The 17,911-nt window shown below is 41.5% G+C and overlaps 2 protein-coding genes across 2 annotated transcripts; both read right to left on the reverse strand.

Annotated features, from left to right (window-relative positions):
- Window positions 1-2,087: 2,087 nt before the first annotated feature.
- On the reverse strand, window positions 2,088-3,224 carry LOC306921556 (nucleoside diphosphate kinase homolog 7-like; the record flags this gene model as incomplete). Its single annotated transcript, XM_079498731.1, has 1 exon — window positions 2,088-3,224. One exon carries the CDS (start codon window positions 3,222-3,224, stop codon window positions 2,088-2,090), a length of 1,137 nt encoding a protein of 378 aa, XP_079354857.1.
- A 395-nt stretch (window positions 3,225-3,619) lies between these two features.
- Window positions 3,620-17,739, reverse strand: LOC306921282 (uncharacterized protein; the record flags this gene model as incomplete). The annotated part of the gene is made up of 7 exons (XM_079498391.1): window positions 17,621-17,739; window positions 15,273-15,317; window positions 14,838-14,958; window positions 14,209-14,378; window positions 13,225-13,657; window positions 12,124-12,309; window positions 3,620-3,672 (listed from the first exon to the last, which is right to left on the reverse strand). The coding sequence occupies exons 2-7, from the start codon at window positions 15,273-15,275 to the stop codon at window positions 3,620-3,622; spliced, it is 966 nt and encodes a 321-aa protein (XP_079354517.1). The 5' UTR covers window positions 15,276-15,317; window positions 17,621-17,739.
- Window positions 17,740-17,911: the final 172 nt, after the last annotated feature.

The raw sequence follows: 17,911 nt of genomic DNA on the forward strand, positions 1-17,911 counted from the left end.
CGCCACCAACAGGTTGATTTTTGCAAAACACATTTTTGGAACAAAATGCCTCAAATCATCCAATTGCCATCAAAGGCAAACATGTTTATATTACTCCTAAACATTTTGCCAAAGATCTCACAGTCCTATCCTCCTGGTGGAGACCTGTGCCCAGAAGGTCACTTTTTCTAGTTTATTTTAAATTTGATTTATTTTCAGACAAAAAAAAGAGAAAAAATAAAGGTGAAAAAAAGATTCAGAAATAAGTGAGTGTTTTACAGTAAGTGGAGATTAAAATTTAAAGAACTGTATTTTTACAGTTGTTCAGTCTGAGGTTACCCAGGGGATTTTGCTTGTCAAGCTCAGTGGATTTGTTTTTGATTGAATTTAATATAATTTCAATCTGTTGTAACATGTTTGTTTTATTCAGTTTTATTTTTTATTTTTTGTACATTTATTATATTGTTTGTTATTTTGTAATTGTATTGTGATTTATGTGTTTTTACACTTTATTCTTGCTTTTATTGATTACATTACAGATTATTATGGTTATGATTTGTTTTTATTGTGCTTTCCAATCGGTTTGGAAAACACTTCTCAGGGTCAACTCCTGTTGTTTTGTACTATTATACATTAGGTGACGACTTGACTTGTAGTATTATGAGTCTCCGGAGAATGTTGTGAATGGGATCACGAAAGGGTGGATAAGGTGGACACTGTACATAGTTATATTAGCGTCACTTATTCTACAATGGCCACCAGGCCTAAGGGCAAGGGGATTGTTTTCGCCTGTGTGTATGTGTATGTGTATGTGTGTGTGTGTGTGTGTGTGTGTGTGTGTGTGTGTGTGTGTGTGTGTGTGTGTGTGTGTGTGTGTGTGTGTGTGTGTGTGTGTTTCTGTCTGTCTCTCTGTCTCTCTCCGTGGTTAATCTTACAAAACCCTACACTGATCAGTGTCAAGCTTGTTATGCACAATGCCAGTACACCAAGGAGGTCAATTATTTTTCAGATTTTATGTATTATTATAGCACTTGTTTTGTACTTTTTGAGGACAAAATGACATCAGTTGGCAGCCAAATGACTTAACAAACACTTTTAACAAACAGAGTATAGAAGCCAAGTCTATGGACTTTTAATGTTTGTTTAGAGCACTTTTAACAAACATTGAGTAGCCGCATTTTGTTTAAAGCACTTTAAACAAACAGGCGCCACTCACTTCACACAAGTGTGATTAAAATATTAGATTTTTTAAATATTGAATGCATGGGCCTTTGATCCCTTATTGTCACAGGTTGGTCAGATGAAGTCCAAGATCCATATTGGAGCCATGCAAGTCCAACATCCACATTAGCCGTTTCTATGTGGATCTGGTAGAGATTTGCGCTCCATAGAGAACACTTTTCTAGTGATATATTTATAAAGCACCTTTACTCAAAGCGCTTTGTGCATTACATTCACACATTCACACACTGATGGCAGAGGAAACCATGCAAGGCACAAACCTGCTCTCATCGGGAGCAACTGCCTTGCTCAAGGGCACTTCGACACTAACACAAGATGCATTTCCCATGCGGCCGCTCTACCTCCTGAGCCACCCCCTCTCGTCTGTGTATGTGGCTGTCTGTCTGAATTGTCTCTCAAAAAACCAGGAGACCGCTCAGTGCTAGATTTCTTGTCGTCCATGCTGCCAGCAGGCCAAGGAACCCAGTCCCGGAAGATGTTTCACATTTTGTGAATATTTTTCACATTTTGTAAATTCATTCTCAGATCCACATCCCAGTGATCCACGGAACTGGTGATCAGTCTTACCCAAAAATGGAGCCTGTGGAACCGAACCCCACATTGGGATGTCAATTTCAATTGATTTGACACTGCATTAAAGACTGAGCCCACCTTTCTAGTTTTTGTTTTAGTTTATTCTCTTGTCACTTTATTTAATATGATTCAAATACTCAGAGCCTGAGGTTTACTTTTCACTCTCTACATAAGTACAAGCAGTGGAATGTTGGTGAGACAGAAAATAAGCCCGATGTTCTGAATGCACGTGAAAATACACCGACATATACACAACTCAATGTGTGTTACAGTCAATATACTGTAAATTCAAGTCACCCATCCAAAATCTTGAAGAAGTATTGCACCTCCAATACTCCATCTTCAGGGATGTCTGTACAGTGGACAGCATTGTGCACTTTGTCTTTGCCATAAAGTGCACGCAACGTGGTTGGACGTAGAATGCGTCCAACCCCCGGGTCGACAGGTCCACAGAATTCCCGGAATGTTTTGGGCGAGCCCATGCCACGGATCTCCAGGACCATGCAGGGTCCGGAACATAACTCATTTACCATACTACTGTACATGCTTTCCGTCACAACCCCTTTGTAAACCTCATAGAATTGTTCTGCATTTACGCGGCCAATATTGAACACCTGAAGAGCGGAGATCTCAAATCCGGCTGCCATAATGGACTTCAGTATCTTCCCGGCCAGGCGTTCTGACATGGCGTGGGGTTTAATGATGCAGCATGTGCAATCTATAAACGTTGCTGTGTTTGAGGGGCCGCGAGTGGGAGGAGACGGGAAGAAAAACTGCAGTTCTCTCGCTGCCGCGTTGTACGAGTGAGAGCCATGTGCTGCGTTCTGGATGCTATCCGTTCCGAACTGGGCACGGATGCTATGCTGAGCCTCGCCCTGTGCCGTGGAAGGTTCTGTTGGTCCCAACAGTCTCCTCCAGATCCTTATGGCCTGCTCACCCATGAGCTCCATGACGATGACAGGGCCCGAGGACACGTGCTGGGCTACGTGCAGAAAGGTGGAGTATGGTTTCGCTTCTTCTTCCATATAAAAGTCTGCTGCTTGTCCCCCTGTCAGCTTGGTCATTTTGGCTTTGGTCACGACCAAGTCGGTGGTGTATATCATCTCAATGATGTGTCCTATCTTGGCGAACGCGTCCGGTTTTATCATCGCGAGAGTTCTTTCCTTTTGGCTGTCGAGGATGTTTTCTGTGTACAGGTCTCCGTATCCGACCAGATTGAGCTGCCGGGAGCACACATTTACTCGATTCCCGATATACAGATCCGACTGATTAATGTTTTCACATTTGGTCCTTCTCAAAAAGAGCCGTTGGTTTCTCAAATCAAACATCTCGACTGTGCCATCTCTGGGGTAGTACATCAGCTGGTAACGCAGCATGAGAGACGGATAGGGGTCAAACCACTCCGCAAGGAAAGCATAGCGTTCATCCATTGCATTCACCCATTCATATGGGAAACACGTTGACCGTCATTAAGTTGATGGGCTCCAAATTCTGCACCCTACTTGCCTACCACAACAATTTATAATTCATGGCCAAAGGCTGATGACGTCATCTGAAAACATTGAGGGTCAGGTGACCTACTACTGACCAATGGGAGGCCATTAGGCCGCCTGCCTCAGAAAGCCATGTTGGGATTTAAAATGGCGCGCGGAACGGGGGAGAGACACATGATGATGTCATTCCTGAGAGCAGCACTGATAACTGCATCAAAGACAAGAGCACTGGATATTTCTAGGAGGGCTTCTGTGTCTTATTTCCACAATATCTGTGAGAGACAATTGCAATGGCGTCCCCAAAGCCCAAATCCTTCCTACACATCTAGGCTTCAGTGCTTCAGCAGTTCCTCAGCCCAGGAGAAAATAGTGGGGTCAACTCCACCTGTGGATAAAGTCCACCTCAGTGAATCATGTGTTAAGAGGCTAAAGGAGATTCTGGAGAAGGGAGAATATCTGAGGATCCAAGTGGAGGGAGGAGGCTGTTCTGGATTCCAGTACAATTTTTCAATATGTAGTGACATAGCAGAGGATGACAGATTGTTGGAACAGGAAGGAGTGGGAGTACTTGTAGATCAGGAAAGCTTGGAGTTTGTGAAAGGAGCCACCATTGACTTTAGCCAGGAGCTGATCCGCTCCTCCTTCCAAATACTGAAGAACCCTCAAGCAGATAACAACTGCTCCTGCGGAATCTCCTTCTCAGTCAAATTATGAACAACAATCCCTCTCCATAAGCAGTTCTCTATTAGGACTGGACTGCACAGCATTGATGAGGAGTTCCAGCAGAGCTTCATGGTCAAAAAACAAAAAGGGGTTAGAAAGTTCAGAGGAAAACAAACATACCACAGCTACACACCAGTCTTCAGTGAATATCGGGATCTGCTGGAGAAATACCAGAGGACTGGACCTAAGCCAAGGACTGATGGTCATACCTTGGTAGCTCCAGCTTCACTAAACCACAGTGACAGTGACACATTGCGAGAAACCTCTGTGTTTAGTCCATGGGATAAATCCACCTGCAATTTCTACTGTGTGGTTCTGCAGGAGTCTAGCCATAGCCGTCTATAAGAGGTTGGTCTGCGTGTCTGTTCTTGCAAACCTCTGGATCGACCGATCAGCACCACATTTCTTGTGAACACGACCAGTAGGTCACAGAAGTTGGCCTACCTCCTCATTGTTCACATGTATTCTTTTTAAAATATTTAACAATGGAAGTCAATGGGGCTCTGACTGGGTTGAAACTTTGCCCATATTTGGAGTCACATGATAGATATGTAATACGACTGATGTCACATATGGCTGTCGTCACAGGCTGGCTACATGATGTGCAAGATCCACAAAACTGTTCTCGCCTCATAGCAACATGGTAGAACAGTCAGATGTTGATGCAAATGTAGGCTATTCTAACCCTAACCGACATACTTGAAATGATACCTCCCAGTAAGACGCCCTGAGGGCGAGAAGCGACCCTGCCCTTGCATGCACGCATCCGCCTGGGTGACGGCAGACTGCTGGGCGAGCACTGCCGCTTTGGCATGGGGTCAGATCAACATATGGAATTAATTCTGTACTGGCCATATATGGAGCGTGTCTTGAGTGTACAGGGTGTGATGAGGTCAGATCAACATATGGAATGTCAGAACAGGAAGGACGGGTGGGGAAGGATCAACATATGGAATGTCAGAACAGGTCAGCTCCATATATCCATGGATGCATGGTTGGAGGTCAGATGTAGAGTTGCTGGCCGGCTCCATGCAGATCTAGGTGATGATCCAGTCTTCTCCATGTAGGTTATCCAGGGTTAGATGAGTCAGTGTTGCGGTCTTCATGGCCATTTATGGTGGCGTGACGTGTCACGAGGTGTGATGTCATGAGGCGTGACCATATATGGAGGCGTGATGTCACGAGGTGTGACCATACAGTATATGGAGACATGTTGTCACGAGGCATGACCATATATGGAGGTGTGACTAGCGGACAGACGGGAGATTTTTCATAGTAATAAATATAGTTCTAAATGCACTGATGTACATAACACAGACATGTATTTTGTTGTCCAAAATTGCTGAAAATAAACTGAACAGTCACCCAGAATGTCTACTAAGTGTGTTGCCTAGTTTTATTAGTTGAATTAATTTATTCTCTCACAGTTTTTGTTGTTTCCAGTATTTCTCTTTTTTGAGGGGTGCTAGCCCCTCCTATATACAGGTTTAATGTTGTCATATTGTCTCTTTATTGTTAATGGCATTTCATGTTTGTGTTGGCACCGTTTGTTTTACATCACAATTACATCATCTAATCAACATGAGTTACTTAAAAATATTAGCGCCCCTCACTTCACACAGGTGTGATTTTTTGTAATCAGATTAATACACCTCAAGATTAAAATCATTTACCATAGCATGTTCTTAACATAACATCAAGTCCTGCCTTCACACCCTTGTCAAGTTAGGGGCGCTCTTATCATCATACATCATCTCATTCTGGCCAATCACAATTTGCGTCCTCACTTTTGTGTTTTGTCTTCAATGTTTGTGTTTAGACAAACACTCAAAGCTGGCCATTCATTGTCAGTGGCATTCAATGTTTGTGTTAACTTAGGACAATGTTTGTGTTTATACAAACTCTCAAAGACAAAAACATTTCCACTGTTTGTCCTCACAGTTACAGTTGCACAAATCGGTGAACCAATATAGGATCCACTGGTTGTGTTTTCCGGCAAATTGGAATCCGCCTCTCCAGACCAGCCAATCACACTGGCTGGGGCAGGCTAATAACTGGTCTGTAGCGCAGAATGTCCATTTGGTTCCACTTGTACACTCTCAGACTTAGGCCCAAACCACACCAATGCAACTATAGTTGCAACTCCTTGCAACAAAACAGTTTTAAGGACAACTTCCATTGAGGATAATGGTTGCATGCATGCAATACTACTCGCAAGCGGTTGCATCATGGCGAATCATTGGTGTGATTTGAGCCTTATAGCCTATCAGACGATTTTACATGATAGATTCGGTGATAGATTATCTTTCATCAATTTGAGGGTCTGTGGGCCGTGGCCTAATGCATATCAAACTGGGGGTCCTTAATTTAAGCAAAGAAGGTTGAGCTTTTGTCTCGCAGTGCTTTCATAGTCAAACCTCTCACACCACTGTCAGACAGCAAAGATCACTGTCTCTACCTGAAGAGAGCGGACACGCACGCACGCACGTGCACACGCACACACACACACACACACACACACACACACACACACACACACACACACACACACACACACACACACACACACACACACACACACACACACACTTTTGTCTACCACAATTGATGGATGCTTTTCAATCATCCACATTAATTGTACAATGAAACTTCATGGCAATAAAGCATCTTTATATTAACAAATGATTTACAAGAGATTGTTGTTTACAGGACAAAAATCACACCCGTGTGAAGTGAGGGGCACTCTTATCATCGTACATCATCATCACCTATATATACAACATATCAATGTTATTGTTTGTGTTACGCAATGTTTGTGTTTACACTATGACGTACAATTGTCCATTCATAGTCAATGGGAATTTAATGTTTGTGTAGGACAAAGTTTGTGCACACACACTAAAAGCTGGACATAGGAGGGGCTCAAAAATGTTGAAATATCGTTTTAATTCATAAAATAACGTTCACCTAACACACAGTATAGTATAGTACAAACATGCAGTCGCATATAAAATAAGTGCAAGAGTGTTATTCTGTAACAAATGACATATTTAGCTGTACATATACAAATATAGAACGATATGACACAATATACAGCAGCATCATGAGTGACAAATAATAAATAACAATGTATTAACCAATTGAATAAACCCTAGCGTATATCGCTATTTTTGGTGAAGAAGTTGGGTGTAGAGGGAAATACTAGCAAGCCTAGTATAGAGCCCTGGGGGACACCGGTCAGCTAAGTAAAGCATATATATAGGGTTTAAGTGGTTCAAATAAACGTTTGTATGGCAGTGGTCTGAATTCCACTAGATAAGTTTGGAAAACCAGTATGTTGACCCTTTCAGGTCATCAGCATCTGGAACTTCTAGATCCACATTTGACGGACGGAAGTCAAGCTTCCCAAGTGTGTTAGATTTTGTGTTTGACGTCTTTCCATCATGTGCTTGCTTGGGGAAAACAGTGACATAATATCCGTCTGTGTCTTCAGATGCTTTTTGTTTTGTGCTCTGTTTCTTTGACCTAATTCTTTTCATGTCAATTTCACCGGCTGTGGCTGACCTGTGGTGACCCTGTTCGTAAAGCTTTGGTATTGGCAACGGGGGAACTGATACTTTGACACTTTGATCATTTTGCACTCCAGCTGCAGTGAGATCTAACTTGGAACCTCTGGCTCTGGGAATGTGATCCTTTCCGGTGAAATCGTCAATATTAAGATCCGAAGCTTTCAGATCAACATTGGAACCTAAAAGATCTGCTTTCGGTAAGTCACAATCCAGAAGGGGGTAGCTGGACCTGGTGTTGGCCTTCCTAGACTTTCTGTTGGTGTTACGCCGTTTCACATCAGCATCTATGTCCAGAACAGGTGTCTTTATATTTGCTCCTGTGATGTCAGACCTCCGATTTTTATGGGAAGATCCGGTGTATTTTAATGAAGGAGTATCGACGTCAAGCTCTGGAGCTTTAAAATGATAGTGGGGACTCTTCATATTAGCTTTGGGCATGCTAAGGTCAACATTTGGAGACCGAACCTTTGGAGCAACAACATTTCTCTTTAAGTCTAGTGTTTTCACATCCATGTTTGCATTTGGAGGAGAGATATTGAGATCTAGTGCTCTCATAGTTGCACCAAAGTCAATATCAGATCCTGTCCTATTAAGATCTGGGCTACCGAATTGAGGCATTTTGAAGGAAGGAAGGAAGGATTTTCTATTCTGCAAATCATTATCAGTTTGAGGACCACCAATTCCTGATTTTACTTTTGGCGATGAAATTGTAATGTCTGGTCCCTCTATGTTACCTTCCATTCCAAGATCTGTACTTTTTACACCAGGAGAGCCAAATGTCGGCATTTTGGGCATTTTGAGTTTCCAAGAGGGAGAGCCAACGTTTATATCTGGAGTGTCCACATAAAATGTAGAGGCTCCTGAAGGCAGGTCTGGAGAACCCATAGAGCCACTTACATTTGGTGCTTTAAGGTTCATGTTGGGTGCACCTATTTCCCCTGATATATTTGGCGTTTTTAATTTGGGTCCAGAGAGACTCATGTCTGGCATATTTAAACTAGGCATTTTGAACTTTCCCTTCTCAATGTCAACATTTGGGAAATTTAAGTCAGGACCCTGAAGGTCCCCATCTATGTTGACATCAGGGCCTTTTGGACCAGAGACATCAAATGTAGGCATTTTCAGTTTGGGCATTTTGAATTTTGTTTTGGGAGAACCAATCTTAATGTCTGGAGTGCTTACATCTAATTCTGGAGCTTTGAGGTCTATGTTTGGCAATCCACGGGTGTTAATCTGACCTTTAATCTTTGGACCTTTAATCTTTGGTCCTTTAAGGCTTAGGTCTGGCCCTTTTGGTGACGAGAAATCAAGATCAGGTGATTTTAAATCCATTTCAGGACCTTCCAACTTTGGGCCAGAGAGACCAAAATCTGGCATTTTCAAATGTGGCTTTTTGAATTTAGCTGATGGGCCACCAACATCAAAGTCAGGCATCTCAAACCCACCTTTGGGACCTTTGAGATTTACATTTGGAGCATTTATATCTAAATCTGGGCCTTCTAAGTCACCATCAAGGTCAACACCTTGCCCTTTCATGCGTGGAAGGGTAAAAGTGGGCATCTTCAATTTTGGCATTTTGAATTTGTTTTTTGGTGAACCAATGTTAGTATCTGGTGTATTTACATCAAGTTTGGGGGCTCTGAGGTCCATGTTTGGTAAATCCAGTCCAGGGGTGTCAATCCCACCGCTTATCTTTGGAGCTTTAAGGCTTAGGTCTGGTGTTTTTAGACCTGTATGTATGTCCAAACCTGGCCCTTTTGGCATTGATAAATCAAGATCTGGTGATTTTAAATCCATTTCAGGACCTTTCAACTTTGGGCCAGAGAGACCAAAATCTGGCATTTTCAAATGTGGCTTTTTGAAATTTGCTGATGGGCTCCCAAAATCAAAGTCAGGCATCTCAAGCCCACCTTTGGGACCTTTGAGATTTACATTTGGTGCATTTATATCTAAATCTGGGCCTTCTAAGTCACCATCAAGGTCAACACCTTGCCCTTTCATGCGTGGAAGGGTAAAAGTGGGCATCTTCAATTTTGGCATTTTGAATTTTGTTTTTGGTGAACCAATGTTAATATCTGGTGTATTTAAATCAAGTTTGGGAGCTCTGAGATCCATGTTTGGTAAATCCAGTCCAGGGGTGTCAATCCCACCGCTTATCTTTGGAGCTTTAAGGCTTAGGTCTGGTGTTTTTAGACCTGTATTTATGTCCAAACCTGGCCCTTTTGGTATTGATAAATCAAGATCTGGTGATTTTAAATCCATTTCAGGACCTTTCAACTTTGGGCCAGAGAGACCAAAATCTGGCATTTTCAAATGTGGCTTTTTGAATTTCGCTGATGGGCTCCCAAAATCAAAGTCAGGCATCTCAAGCCCACCTTTGGGACCTTTGAGATTTACATTTGGTGCATTTATATCTAAATCTGGGCCTTCTAAGTCACCATCAAGGTCAACACCTTGCCCTTTCATGCGTGGAAGGGTAAAAGTGGGCATCTTCAATTTTGGCATTTTGAATTTTGTTTTTGGTGAACCAATGTTAATATCTGGTGTATTTACATCAAGTTTGGGGGCTATGAGGTCCATGTTTGGTAAATCCAGTCCAGGGGTGTCAATCCCACCTTTTATCTTTGGTGCTTTAAGGCTTAGGTCTGGTGTTTTTAGACCTGTATGTATGTCCAAACCTGGCCCTTTTGGCATTGATAAATCAAGATCTGGTGATTTTAAATCCATTTCAGGACCTTTCAACTTTGGGCCAGAGAGACCAAAATCTGGCATTTTCAAATGTGGCTTTTTAAATTTTATTGATGGGCTCCCAAAGTCTGCATCAGGCATTTCAAAGCCACCTTTGGGACCTTTAAGGTTTACATTGGGGACATCTATATCTACATCTGGACCTTCTAAGTCACCATCAAAGTCAGCATCTGGCCCTTTAATTCTTGGGAGGCTAAATGTAGGCATTTTAAATTTAGGCAGTTTGAATTTTGGTTTTGGCGAACTAATATCCATATCTGGAGTATTCACATCAAACTTGGGGGCTTTGAGATCCATATTCGGTAAATCCAATCCAGGGGTGTCAATCCCACCTTTTATCTTTGGTGCTTTAAGGCTTAGGTCTGGTGTTTTTAGATCTGTATTTATGTCAAAACCTGCTCCTTTTGGTATTGAGAAATCAAGATCTGGTGATTTTAAATCCATTTCAGGACCTTCCAACTTTGGGCCAGAGAGATCAAAATCTGGCATTTTCAAATGTGGCTTTTTGAATTTTGCTGATGGGCTCCCAAATTCAAAGTCAGGCATCTCAAACCCACCTTTTGGACCTTTAAGATTTACATTTGGAGCATTTATATCTAAATCTGGGCCTTCTAAGTCACCATCAAGGTCAACACCTTGCCCTTTCATGCGTGGAAGGGTAAAAGTGGGCATCTTCAATTTTGGCATTTTGAATTTTGTTTTTGGTGAACCAATGTTAATATCTGGTGTATTTACATCAAGTTTGGGAGCTCTGAGATCCATGTTTGGTAAATCCAGTCCAGGGGTGTCAATCCCACCGCTTATCTTTGGAGCTTTAAGGCTTAGGTCTGGTGTTTTTAGACCTGTATTTATGTCCAAACCTGGCCCTTTTGGCATTGATAAATCAAAATCTGGTGATTTTAAATCCATTTCAGGACCTTTCAACTTTGGGCCAGAGAGACCAAAATCTGGCATTTTCAAATGTGGCTTTTTGAATTTTGCTGATGGGCTCCCAAAATCAAAGTCAGGCATCTCAAGGCCACCTTTGGGACCTTTAAGATTTACATTTGGTGCATTTATATCTAAATCTGGGCCTTCTAAATCACCATCAAAGTCCACATCTGGCCCTTTGAGGCTCGGGAGACTAAATTTGGGCATTTTAAATTTGGGCATTTTGAATTTCATTTTGGGTGAATCAATGTTTATGTCTGGAGAATTCACATCTAACTTGGGAGCCTTGAGGTCAGTGCTAGGTAAGTTTAAGACTGGGGCATCAATATTACTGTTGATCTTTGGAGATTTAAAGTCAAGCTTGGGGGGTTTCAGGTCCATGTTCAACTCTGGGGCCTTTAGCTCACTACCATGCCCATTCAGGCCCAAATCTGGCATTTTTAAACTTGGCATTTTGAATTGACCTGATGGACTTCCGATATCAACATCAGGCGTTTTTAGGTTGAAGGCTGGTGCATCAATGCCAGTCTCTGGCTTTGTTAAATCTAGATTAAGATTACCCGATGGCAATCTTAAATCTGGTCTATCTAGATCTGCATCTATATCGATATTTAGCCCTTTCTGACCTTTTAGTTTGGGCATTTTGAATTTCCCTTCTACTTTCGGAGGTTTGAGATCTGCATTCTGTAAATTCAAATCAGGTGCTTCTAACCCCTTTACATTAATATTCACATCTTTCTTCTTTGGTAATGTGCCAAACAGTTTAAGTTTCGGACGTTTAAGTTTACCAGAAGGAACATTGGGATCTAGCTTGGGGCCTTTGAGATCAAGATCAGGAAAATTCAAATCTGGGGTATCGATTTCACCTTTAAACTTGGGTGCTGACAGATCAATGTCTGGGGTCTTTATCTCATAATCCCCATTGATTTCTGGTCCTTGGTGGTCAAGGTCCAAGCTGGGCATCTTGAATTTGGGTATCTTGAATTTACCTGATGGTGCTTTGATGTCAGCCTCTGGAGTGTCAATCTCTAAATCAGGTACCCTCAGGTCCACTTTGGGTAGATTAACACCAGGGACGTCAATCTTGGGAGTTTTGAGACCAAAACTGGGTGTATTTACATCAGCATCAATGTTAAGATCTGGTCTACTGCCAGACAGTCCAAATTTAGGCAGCTTAAATTTACCAGAAGGTGCATCTAAATCTAAATCAGGAACTTTATGGTCAATCTGTGGCTTGTTAAATGGCACATTGAGTTCGCCTGAAGGCACGTCACAGAGACCAGGGCCTTTAAAACTGGGAAGATTACAATCTGGTAGATTCATCTGTGGTGCAGACATGTCAAGATCAGCGGAGCCTAAGTCAAGCTTGGACAGTTTCATGTAGCCAGACGGATCATCCACATTTAGGTTGGGCTTTCTGAGTTTCTTGGAAGAGTTTACTCTGATTTTATGTGACGGTAATTTAATCTCTGGTGTTTTACAGTCTACGTCTGGGCCTTTCAAATGGACATCTGGAGTATTTATGTCTGGTGCATTAACGTCACATTCTGACCCGCTTAAAGAGTGTCCTGAGAGATCTAGGTTTGGCAGTTTAAATTTGGGCATTCTGAATTTGTTTGCTTCTTCAACATCCACGTTTGGGGCATTGACATCAAATGATGAGCCAATATTATTTCCCTCGGGTGGATTATTCTGCATGTTAGGGATACTGACATCAGGACCATTTAAGCCTACACCAGGGAGATTTACATCAACTTTAGGCAAAGCTGCATCAACTTCCACAGAATTCTCCAGTCCAACTATTTGCGGTATTTCAACATCTGGCATTGTCAAATCAACTCCTGGACCCTCTGTGTTTGGCAGTTTTACACCAGCCTCGGCTCCTAGCTCTGGGCCTTCTGGTAATGTCCCACATAGTTGGATATCTGGACCATTCAGTTCTGAATTACTTTCATCTATGTTCAAACTTGGTCCCTGAATTCCTCCATAAGCTGTGGGTGCTTTCAAGCCCAGGCTTGATAACGGAAGATTCAGGTTGCTTCCAGAAAGATCACCTTCTAATGCTACATTTAAGTCTTGAGGTATCGAGGGGCTCGGTGCACTCAGATTGGCAACAGGCAGTGCGAGTTCTCCACTGGGAGATTCAGGTGTCATTGTCATCTTTGTGGCAGGAGTCGCAGCTTCGATTTTTGGTACCTTTAATTTCGGCGTCTTTGTTTTTAGAACCCCAAAATCCACTCCTAAGCGAGGTATTTCAGTGTCGTCTTTTAAGCTGGTCTTGGGAAGATGTGGCGTGGATCCCTCGGCTCCGACCGATGCTCGCTCTGTGTTTGGGGCGTCGTCCTTCATGAACTTTTTGATTTTGGCATTGTAGAGTTTGTTATAAGAATCCTTCAGCATCTGGAAAAGATAAAGTTTGTTGGATTACACTCCAACTTAAATATTAATTCACTCTTACATTCATATTCTTATTCGTTTCTGTTAAAAAAAAGAGGAAAAACTAACTCAAATAACTATTCAGCTATTGTACATACATGAACCAAAACATCCCATGTATACTGTAACATCGTCGCTGTCAAGTTGAAATCTTGTTCCAATGGAGAAGCTCTTTAATCGTTAATACTTTTCATTAGTTCAATATTTATCAAATCCGCAGGGCGCACGCGACCACCTTGAACCGGGGGTCCCTAATTTCAGCATGTCATCATAGGCAAAAAAAATCCAAATGTTTCCAAAATAGCGGATATGGACGCACACGTGTCACTTCGCGATGTGTTGTGAGCTTGTAGATCGGCTATAACAACTTTTGCTTGACACTGTTATACGACAAAGTAATTAACTAACCAATAAAACAATAAAATAACAATAAAATAGTTGAATGATATGGAGAGTAGACAGGTTTCTGCCTGGCAGCAATGATATATATGAAGAAGACAATGTAATGCACCAACCTCCTCTGGACCTTTGATGGCTTTGTCCAGGTTCCCAAGGCTCTTGCTGAAGTTACTCTTTGTGAGAACTTGGATCTTGTCATTAAATGGCGCCATCAGATTGAGCAATTTCAACACGTCCTCCTTTGACAGTTGTTCAAAATCTATAGCAGCCCCCACAATTTCATCCCCTGCAAAACAAAAGTACATGTGTGCATTTGAGATAATTATATTGATTATTTTAATCAGATGAAAGCACAAAGCAGCCATCCCAGATAACTTACACCGTACGTGTGGTTGTCAGAAACCTTGAAAAAGAAGGGAATTTGTGTGGTATTTCTCTGGACTAAGTTCTTGGTTTGCCTAGTTCTTGAGGCTCTCTCTAAGTAGCTCTGATAAGAGCCTAAAATTGTAAATTTTTGACTCTCTTATATTATTTGGCAATTTATTTATTGTTTGACCAGTTTTGATAGTATAGTTTGTTGATTAATTTTGATGCAGTAATGATTCATCATTTTTCTTTGTATTAAAAAGGTCTTAGTTAAAGGTCCTTAAATTGTCACTTTACTGTCATATGGGATCCCCCCAAAAGGTTCAGAACCGCTACTCTAGAATACCTGCAACAACTGCTTCCAGTAAAAGTGTCCTACCTTCCTGGAGCCCCTGAGCGGCTGAGGAGTCATCACTGATGCTGGAGATGACCAACCCTCCACTGTCAGATTCCTCCAGAGTCAGCCCGTCAGACAGGCTCCGCCCTCTCCGGTGTGTAGGCTAAAAGGCACACATTTGACAGCACAATTTATGATAGCCTCACTTATGACAGAATGTACCCGTCCTGAAAAGTGCTGCTTGGCATGTCATATACTGTAGGTGAACGTTTAAAAAATGTTTCACATTATCCCAAAAATAGCATACATAGCAGATCATACAAGCTCGCGATGCAAGGCATTGTGGGCCTGTATAGGCTATTTTCGCTATTCATCATACCACAAGTGGTTAATCCAAATGTGTCTTGCAATATAGGAATCCAATGACAAAGGTCGGAACAATAATGTAAAAAAAAAAAAACAGTCACTGTCTCATACCATGATTCTTGTGATGATGGTACAGAAGTATACTCTGTATTAAACCTATAAGGAAATGAAAATAATTAAACATTTAATCAACAGGTATTGTACAACATGTAATACAAAATGTAAAGAGCTCATGATGTTATGTAGTGTATTGATATCTGTTTTGTATAGTTGTTATTGTTGTTGTGATATCTTGTCATGTTGTTTATCTTTGTATTTTTGTATTTTTTTAGGACCGCAATGGAAATACGCTATATTGTGTTCCTCGGTGATGCATTGACTGTATCGTTAGGCAGATCTTCTTAAAACAAGATTTTTTTAAAACAAATATTTAGATTTGTATTATCGTGAGATGGCTTCCATTTTCGCATTGCAACTTTTCAGGAATAGAAAGCCTGGGTTTCTGAACTGCCCACAGCCCTCCTATGAGACACAGACTGTGCTATTGTATCATTATTATTATTAGTTAGGACAAATTATATGAAGATAGGTTGAAAAGTGGTGAAGTGGACCTTTAAGTATATTTTGATGCCAATACTTTTGTATACTTTTAACAGAGTACTTCTTCCACCACTGGGTTCTAAATAAAAAACATGTCTAAAAAGGGAAGATTTCTGGAACCACGATGACACACAAGTTCTGGAGCCTGAGGACCAATTTGCACATCAAATAGGAAAGTGAGTGAAACCTACATAACCTAACCCAGAACAGGTGCGCCTTCAGGTATTCAAGTTATGTCCTCGGGCACGTGGGAAAACAAGGAACAGGTTTGTCTTCTAGCTGTTACAATTTCAAACAATGTTTTATTCTGTTGTTGGGCGTTGCCCTTTGCGTGTGTGTGTGTGTGTGTGTGTCTGTCTGTCTGTCTGTCTGTCTGTCTGTCTTGTCTGTCTGTCTGTCTGTCTGTCTGTCTGTCTGTCTGTCTGTCTGTCTGTCTGTCTGTCTGTCTGCCTGCCTGCCTGCCATTATGCATCCCTGTATCTAAGACTGAATAGATTTGTTTTGTTTTATGCCATACTGACTGTCAGTGGTGGAAAGTAACTATATAGTACATTTACTTTACTTTGTACTGTACTTAAGTACAATTTTGAGGTATTTTTACTTTATTGGAGTGTCTCCAATTGTCAATACTTTTACTGCTACTCCACTACATCTCAAAGGCAAATATTGTACTTAGTTACTAGATACAGTAGCTTGTAGATCTGCTATTTTTAAAGGATCTTTACACATTTTATATATTTAAAAACTTGTGATGCAAGTTGCATAATGACTACTTTTACTTTTGGTACTTAAGTGAAACATGTGACATGTGAGTATCAGCTACTTCTTCCATCACTGTGAACATATTAAAGTATTAGAATATGAGCGCATTAAAACTGGCACAAGCACAAAATGGTGTGTGTGTGTATTGTGTATGTGTGTGGGTGTGTGTGTGTGTGTGTGCAAAAACCAAGGCAACCCCGCCCACCACTTTAAGTTTCTAGTATAGAATCTGTACACAATGCTAGCGCATTCAGTGATAGCAGCTGAGTTATCAGCTGAAAGGTTTATTGTTACTGAAGTCTTATCATTAACTAGATTTAACTACGCGCTGCACAAAGGTGAGCTGCAATCATGTGCAAAACACTTGTAAATGCCATTCAAACTCACACTGCTGTGTTCTAAATCCCTTCAGTTTAAGTAGATCTCACACATAATACATATGTTAAATTGTTAATACATAATTATATGGTAATTCTACGTAATTCTACGATTCTTTCGGTAAGGAACCTAAAGTGGATTGGGATAAGTTCAGTTGATACCATGCATTCCAAGAAACGAGGACAAAATCTTATCCAATGATAACAACATCTAAGTTTTGGGTCTGAGAGGCTAAATCTCATCAAATGGTGGTCCGTGGCTCAAATGCAGAATAAATGGGCCTTGTTATGAAAAAGGTTGAAAACCTCTGCTCTACCATGTTGTGTCAAGAAAGCAGGACAATTCCCTCCTCTCGATGACAAGTTCATACATTACACATTGCGTACATCAGCCACAGTCAGTGCACATACCTAAGGGTAATAAAACCCCCTTTAACATTCTTTGACTATAAGTGGACACAAAGCTTGTTTTGTTCTCGACTGTCCGTGCATATCACAAATGTCTCTCAGTTTTACAACACAAGGCTGAATGGCATCTGCACATAAAGATAAAGTCACCTACAATACAGCAGTCTGTGAGGCTTAACCGAAACTGCAGCAATCAATGACCTCGTATATGCCAACTTGTGTCATTGACAACTATACCAACACTACATGCTACATGGCACCACATGGCACCAATGTTCAAAAAAAACTAGTGTCAGTTTAAAATAATCTTACCATGTGTTCCATTGGGCAGCCTGCTATTTTGTTGCCATTGCGGGTGCTATTCCTGACTGTTGCAACAGTGTTATCAGTCCATGCTGTTTGTTCTGTAGGCTGTTCTGTAGCTGCAACTGCCGACCTGGAGAGCCTGTCAAAGGATAAATACTCATGTGGTGTGAACTAAGCAGCCAAACTGGTTCCTCATTGAACATCCTCCCGCCTCTATCGCCCACATGTTCCCACCCATATGGTCTGTTTCTCTCTCTCTCTCTCTCACACACACACACACACACACACACACACACA

Source organism: Electrona antarctica (assembly GCF_951216825.1).
Source record: "Electrona antarctica genome assembly, chromosome: 4".
Classification (NCBI taxonomy): domain Eukaryota; kingdom Metazoa; phylum Chordata; class Actinopteri; order Myctophiformes; family Myctophidae; genus Electrona; species Electrona antarctica.